This window comes from Fulmarus glacialis, unplaced genomic scaffold, assembly GCF_000690835.1.
Source record: "Fulmarus glacialis isolate BGI_N327 unplaced genomic scaffold, ASM69083v1 scaffold17837, whole genome shotgun sequence".
NCBI lineage: Eukaryota > Metazoa > Chordata > Aves > Procellariiformes > Procellariidae > Fulmarus > Fulmarus glacialis.
Genome location: NW_009224169.1, coordinates 2182 through 9159, shown reverse-complemented (window position 1 = coordinate 9159; position 6978 = coordinate 2182). Strand labels below are relative to the sequence as shown.

The window sequence follows — 6978 nt, the reverse complement described above, 5'->3', positions numbered from 1 at the left end:
CCTTAATTCCTGTCCCTTAGTTTCCGGAGGTGCCTGCCTTCCCTGGCCAGCTCCGGCAGGGCTTTGACATTAATTGATGTTCATCCCCCTAAGAGACGGTGGGTGACTCTCCCCCAAGCCCCTCATGCTCTCCTGCCTCTGCTTGGTTGCAGTTGTGGAGACCGAATGCGAGAGGAGCTCGGCCACCACCTACTTCTGGTACCGGGAGACCCTGGACATCTCTAACTCCATCTCGGAGAGCGGAGGGCTCAACTGGAAGATGACCCTGTGTCTGCTGGTGGCCTGGAGCCTTGTTGGCTTGGCCATGATCAAAGGCATCCAGTCCTCGGGGAAGGTGGGTATCGGTGGCCACCTGAGCCTGGCTGGGGTCTGTCCTCGAGGCAGAAACCTCCTGCCTGGACCACGCTCACCTGATCTGGGGTGGCTGGAGGATGCCGTGTCCCTTGAGGGATGCTCACACCCGCTCTAGACTTGGGGCCATCTCTAGGGGGATCCAGAATAAGATCAAAAGAGGAAGAAGTTTAGTCCAGCTGACACCCGCGGTGATGGCCCAGGGCTCAGCCACATCAGGGCTAGCCTAATCACTGGCCCAGCCCCTGCATTCGGGGGCCGGCAACTGTCCGATCCCCTGATGGACACCATCTCGATGGATGCTCGTAGGAGGTAGGGGTGGGAGCTGAGCCTGCCTTCGCAGGGGGAGCACTGGGACTCTGCGCACGGGAAGCAGAGCAGGGAGGAACAGAAAGCTTTGGGAGAGGGATGCCATTAGCTTGCAGAGGCCGTTGACATTTCCAGCAAGGCTGTGTAAGCAGTGGGGTCAGATGCAGAAGGGTATGGTCTCGTGGGACACTTGAACATCCCTGCCTCCAGATGTGCTCTGCAAAACATCTGGTGCGTTAGCCGGTAGCAGAGAGTGATGAGACCCCTGCTCCGCGACCCCGAGAGCAGGGGGTGGGAGTGAGCTGCAGGAGCAGGACCTTGGCACCAGTTCTCCTCTGCCCAGGATGAAGCCCCATCCTGGGGCACTGGAAAAATGCCCCGTGCCAGGAACCAGCTGGGGCTGCCTGCGGGGGGAAGAGCATGGGGTGGGGGTGCAGAGCTGTCCTTCCCTCGGGCTCCCCCGGGCCCCAGCAGTTTTTGTTTCAAGGATTTTCTGAGCCAACACCGGCGTCTTCGCATTCAGCAGATTTTCTCCCTTAAGTGTGTTCAAGCACTTTGCAAATCCACCTGAGCTTCAGCACTTGTAGCATCCTGCACTGCCTGAGGAGCAGACCTCCCTTTGGGGAGGGTGGCCCTCCCTTCTCACCCCTGTTGAGCTGTCCCTGGGTTGGATGGGGAGGTGGCTGAGCTCAGCGGCCAGTAAACGAGATTGTGCCCGTGTTGCATCCCTCTTGCCCTAGGTGATGTATTTCAGCTCGCTCTTCCCCTATGTGGTGCTGGTTTGCTTCTTGGTGCGGGGACTTCTGCTGCGTGGAGCGGTGGATGGGATCATGCACATGTTCACACCCAAGGTAAGAGTCTCCAAGCCCAGCAGACTCCAAGCAGGTTCTCAGGGGTCACACCCTATTTTCCCCACCCCAAAAACCGGAGTACCAACCCCAAACTACCTCGGAGACCCTGATATATCATCAGGATGTGCCAGCAGCACCCTGAATACGGGGTACAGCCAGGAGAGCCAAGAGCCGCGCAGACTCACCACGCTGGAGCTCCTTTGAGCCTTAGCATCGCTCCCGTCACCTTTAGGTGCCCAGACGCCAGGGTTGGGGTGTGGGGGTGCCCGAGGCGATATATTTAAAGACTTCATGAGCAGATGCTGGCTGGCAGCAAAACCTCCGCTGGTGGTATGCATCCATTAATTAACATGCTAATTAATTAATTAAGCAGGGATGTAGATGAGTCAGCTCAGCCGGTTAGGTTGTTAGAAGATATTAATTATGATCTCTTGATGAATGATGCTCGGAGGCCTCCAGCCTGCAGCTCTGACTCGCAGGAGAGGCGGGATGTGGTTGGGGGGACGGGAGGTTAAACAAATCCACCAGCTGAGACATTTGATTTCGAGTGCTCCAGGTGCTCCGGAGGCAGGACATGGCCAGGGAAGGATGGAGACCCATTGCTGAGCAGCTCGTGGCTCCCTTGAGTGGGGGGACGGGGACACCAGCTCCCCAGGGCAGCTGGGTGGTCCACTGGGAAGCTGTAGGGCTTTGCACTGGGAGATCGGGCACCCAGCTCGGGATCTGGGGCAGATGGAGCACCCAGAGACATGGTCAGGTTAAATCTTCTCCTGCCCTTCTCCATGCCTCAATTTTCCCCTTTGTGGGAAAGAGAAAAAGGACCTACGAGTGCTGGATAATGCAAGACCTGACTGTGGTAGATCAAAGCATGCCCACGGCTGCTCCAAAACCAGCCCAGGTTGTAGGCACAGCAGCCTTTTAATTTAGCTCTGGCTCCCCTGGGATGAGTTGTGGGGCCACCAAACCACCTGACTTCTTCTTCTGTTTCCCCTCCAAGCTGGACAAGATGCTAGACCCCCAGGTGTGGCGGGAGGCAGCTACGCAGGTTTTCTTCGCCTTGGGCTTAGGCTTCGGAGGAGTCATCGCCTTCTCCAGCTACAACAAGCAGGACAACAACTGCCACTTTGATGCCACGCTGGTCTCCTTCATCAACTTCTTCACATCCGTCCTGGCCACCCTGGTTGTGTTTGCTGTGCTGGGCTTCAAGGCCAACATCATGAATGAGAAATGTGTGGTGGAGTAAGATTTGCTTTGTCTCTGTTTGGGGGTGGGCAGGTCTTTGCTACTGCTGGTTGTGGTGGGTCTGGAGGCAATAGAGTAAGTGCTCTGGAGCTGGGTGATACTGTGTTTTGGTGGACCCAAGTTCCTGGCGGTCAAGACGTGGAAATCCAGAGATGTCCCCTTGTAGCTGAGAGAGTTGGGTATTCGGCTTCTCCAACCTAAAATCCAGCCCTAAGATGGGCTCTTAGTCTGCAAATTGAGGGTAAATCCAACATGTCTAGTCCGTCACATCACCTGGGTTTCCCCCCGTTTCCACTCATCGTAGGGTCCACTTGCCTGCAAGGTTAAGGGAGCTGCTGTGCTGTACCCTAGAAGCAGCTGGAGGAAGGTGTATTTGTGCGCCTAGTGTTATCTTTAGACAGTGAGCTGCATCCATAAAAATCCAGGCCATGCAGTGTGGAGTCCCAGAGCAGGAGATAAACCTGAGAAGGAAGCGCAGAGAGCCCATTCCCTGGTGGGCCCCCATCTGCATCCTCTACCATGTGGCGTAATGCAATGTTTACTTACGCCTTGGGAAATTGCAAAGAGGTCCTCTGACTGAGACCTGGGTAACGTGACCCAGGGAGGTTCATCCTGCCTGGGGCAGAGAGCTTGCATGGTCAGGCCTGGTCCTCCACCCTGGGAAGAAGGAGACATCTCTGGGTGACCAGGCTCTGCTCTCACTTAGGAATGCTGAGAAGATCTTGGGCTACCTGAACACCAACGTGCTGAGCCACGACCTCATCCCACCCCACGTGAACTTCTCCCACCTCACCGCCAAAGACTACAACGAGATGTACAGGGTGATCATGACAGTGAAAGAGGGGCACTTCAAGGAACTGGGCTTGGATGCCTGCCTGTTGGAGGACGAACTCAACAAGGTACCTGGTGGCACTCCTAGTAGGACCAGGAGGTCACCTACCCCATTGCCTCTCCCTAGTAGGAGCTGCTCTGCTTGTGTCACTCCTGGCACATGGATCTGGAAAAACTATTTTTAGAGACCCTCCAGGGATGGGGATTCCCTGTCCCCATGGTCTTTCCCAGCACACAGTGGTCCTTCCTGGGGCGGGGGAAAGGTCTGCCCATAGCAAGTCTAGCAGGGTCATCACTGCTTCCAGGCTGGGGTACCAGACTGGATTTTTCTTTCCTTGAAGAGTGGTTCAGTGAGAGAGACCTGAGGCACGCAGGGGCTTGCAGGCTGTGTTCCTGACGTGTTTCTTCTCATCTTTTGGTCCTCTCTCCCCCTGAGCAGTCGGTGCAAGGAACTGGCCTGGCCTTCATTGCCTTCACAGAAGCCATGACCCACTTCCCAGCCTCACCGTTTTGGTCTGTCATGTTCTTCCTGATGCTGATAAACCTGGGGTTGGGGAGCATGATCGGGACCATGTCAGGCATCACTACGCCCATCATCGACACCTTCAAGGTGCGGAAGGAAGTGTTCACAGGTGAGGTCTTTTCTCCTGCAACTTCCTGGGGAAGGGGTGGAGGGTCCCCATTGCCCTGGGGAGTCATTCCAGAAGAGTGTGGACATTGTGGACGTGTACTGGGCCCTGCTAATGCAGGGAATGGACCTTATGGTGGAGGCCTTCGTTCCCCTTGGGGTGCTCTGCTGACCATGCCTGTTTGCTCCCCACAGTTGGTTGCTGCATCTTCGCCTTCCTGGTGGGACTGATCTTTGTGCAGCGCTCTGGGAATTACTTTGTCACCATGTTTGATGATTATTCAGCCACGCTACCGCTCACGGTCGTGGTCATCCTGGAGAACATCGCTGTGGCCTGGATTTACGGCACCAAGAAGTAAGGCGTTTGTACAACAAAAAGAATAACTGTAACTCCTGGGTAAAAAAACCCCTCCTTCCAGCTCTTTTCCATATGACTTTTTCCCCAGGAGGCCAGCTCTGATGGAGCAAATGCCCCAGGGGCAGCTACCTTATAGAGGCAGGAACTCAGTTCCCCTTGATCCTCTTGCCCTGCCCTAGGTGTAACCCAGCCCCAGGAGCAGGTCCTTCTCGTGGGTATCTGCTGTTGGTTGTGGTGCTCTGTCACTTGTGATTACCCTTTTGTCTGAGGTTTCCAGGTCCTTCTGGAAGGAGACCTTGTTCCCCCCAGTGCCTGTTCTTGTTGTTCACAAGTTGGCCAGAGCAAAGGAGGCTCTGGCTAATGCTCAAATGGCCTTTCCCTTAGGAGGTTCCCAACCAGTCCTACAGGCTTGAGGGACACTGAGTTGCTTGCCTGGATTAGCTGGATTCTTCTTCAGGCTCTACCTTGAGCATAACTTACAACGGGGGCTGCTGGGAGGGAGTTTCTCACTTGAAGGTGGGGAACGGCATGCTTCCATCTCTTCTTCTTGGCAGGTTCATGCAGGAGCTGACAGAAATGCTGGGGTTCCGGCCCTATCAGTTCTATTACTACACCTGGAAGTACGTCTCTCCCATCTGCATGGCCGTGCTCATGACCGCCAGCATCATCCAGCTGGGAGTTAGCCCCCCGGGCTACAGTGCATGGATCAGAGAGGAGGTGAGCACAGCTCCCTTCCCCGCTGCCACCTCCACCCCAGGTCCAGGCTGAGCAGGGGGCAGCTGAGAGCTGCAGACCACCCTGCTCTTCACAGCTCTGCTCATTTCTCTTTCCCCTCTCCTGCTGGGAGACGTCCTGCCTGTGGTCACTCATCCTCTGCAAGCACTCAGGTTTGTCCACACTGCCCAGAAGTCTCCAGCTAGCTCTGACCAAGCTTGAGCTTGGATTTTGGTTTGCTTCCACAGCTACATGCTGTGTGCAGGACCATGTCCTTTTCCTTGATTTGAACCTACCTTCCGATAGCTTCACGTGGTGCCCCTGAGGATGAAGTCTGGCAGTCTGGCATGTAGGAGACGTTGTACCTGGTGTGCATCACCTTTGCTGTAACAGCCCCGTAACACTAATATCTGTCTCTTCCAGGCTGCAGAAAAGTTCCTTTTCTACCCAACCTGGGCCATGGCTATCCTCATCTCTCTGATCATCCTGGCATCCCTCCCTCTGCCTCTGGTCTTCATCCTCCGGCAGTTCCACCTCGTGTCGGATGGCTCCAACGCCCTCTCTGTCACCTACAAGAAGGGCCGGATGATGAAGGACATCTCCAATTTGGAAGACAACGATGAGACCCGCTTTATCCTGAGCAAAGTGCCCAGCGAGACCCCATCCCCCATGCCCACGCACCGTTCCTACCTGGGTCCCGGGAGCAATTCCCCCATGGAAATGAGCAGTGCCCCCAACGGACGATACGGGAGTGGGTACCTACTGGCCAGCACCCCTGAATCCGAACTGTGATGGTTGCTCGCCGACCACCCCCACCGGGAGAGGAGGTCACTGGGGAGTGGGTCCTGGCTGTCCAGGCAACAGGAAAATTAATTAATAAGGAAGACGAAGAAGAAACCCCTCTTAAAATCGTAACCAAAAGCAGCCATTTCTAAGATGACATTGGGAAGAAGGGATTGCGGGAGGGGCAGGACTCCTCTGACAACACTCGGCTGAAAGGCAGGATCCCCCGGGCTTGCCTTCGGGGAAGGGAGGAGGAACAGGAGATGCTGCAATATCTATCCGAGAGTTGTTCTCACGCGGCTCAAATCTGAAGCAAAGAATCTCTCTTTTTCTAAGCAGCTGATGGTTGGAAAAAAGGACCTGGCGTCAGGTGGAAAGCCAACCACGCTTCCTCCTGTAACCCAGCGCTCTTCCCTCCCAGTCTGTTGTCCTTTAGCCGGGAGGAGTCATGGCCTTATTCCAACGAGCACAATTAACCATCGATGTTCATAGCACAAAAAGGTGCTGCTGTTGTCACCGTTGTTGTTGTTGTTGTATCTCCTGTAGGTTTTTATAGCTGTGGACACACCCAAATAACCCCCAAATTTTGACCAGGGTTGGCAGGGAGCAGCGCGGGGCTGGCTGAGACGTTGCAATGTGTGAGACGGTGGATGGTGGATCCTTGGTATCTGTTTTGTTACCACCAGCATGGGGACAGCATCTGTGGGTTGTTCTGAGACACGGAGGTGTCACTTCCAGGGGATGAAGTGGTCAGCATGCTCCGTGGTTAGGCGGTTATCGTGCCGAGTGGCAGAAGGACCTCTGAAATGAGGGTGATTTGGATGTGTGAGTGTGGGGGAGGTCTGGACAGGGTCACTGTGATGGGGGTCAGGAGCGCTCTCCTGGAATTCCTCCGGACTTGTGGGCTGCGC

General features: G+C 55.3%; 1 protein-coding gene across 1 annotated transcript in view; it reads left to right on the top strand.

Annotated features, from left to right (window-relative positions):
• The window catches only part of SLC6A17 (solute carrier family 6 (neutral amino acid transporter), member 17), a gene marked incomplete at its 5' end in the record, with an annotated part of 7638 nt that extends 1562 nt beyond the window's left edge, over positions 1-6076 (top strand). The window contains 8 exons of the mRNA XM_009582078.1: positions 153-334; positions 1401-1511; positions 2509-2750; positions 3460-3652; positions 4024-4216; positions 4408-4567; positions 5125-5287; positions 5708-6076. Coding sequence (XP_009580373.1) covers positions 153-334; positions 1401-1511; positions 2509-2750; positions 3460-3652; positions 4024-4216; positions 4408-4567; positions 5125-5287; positions 5708-6076 — 1613 coding nt within the window. The remainder of the gene's footprint in view (positions 1-152; positions 335-1400; positions 1512-2508; positions 2751-3459; positions 3653-4023; positions 4217-4407; positions 4568-5124; positions 5288-5707) is intronic.
• Positions 6077-6978: the final 902 nt, after the last annotated feature.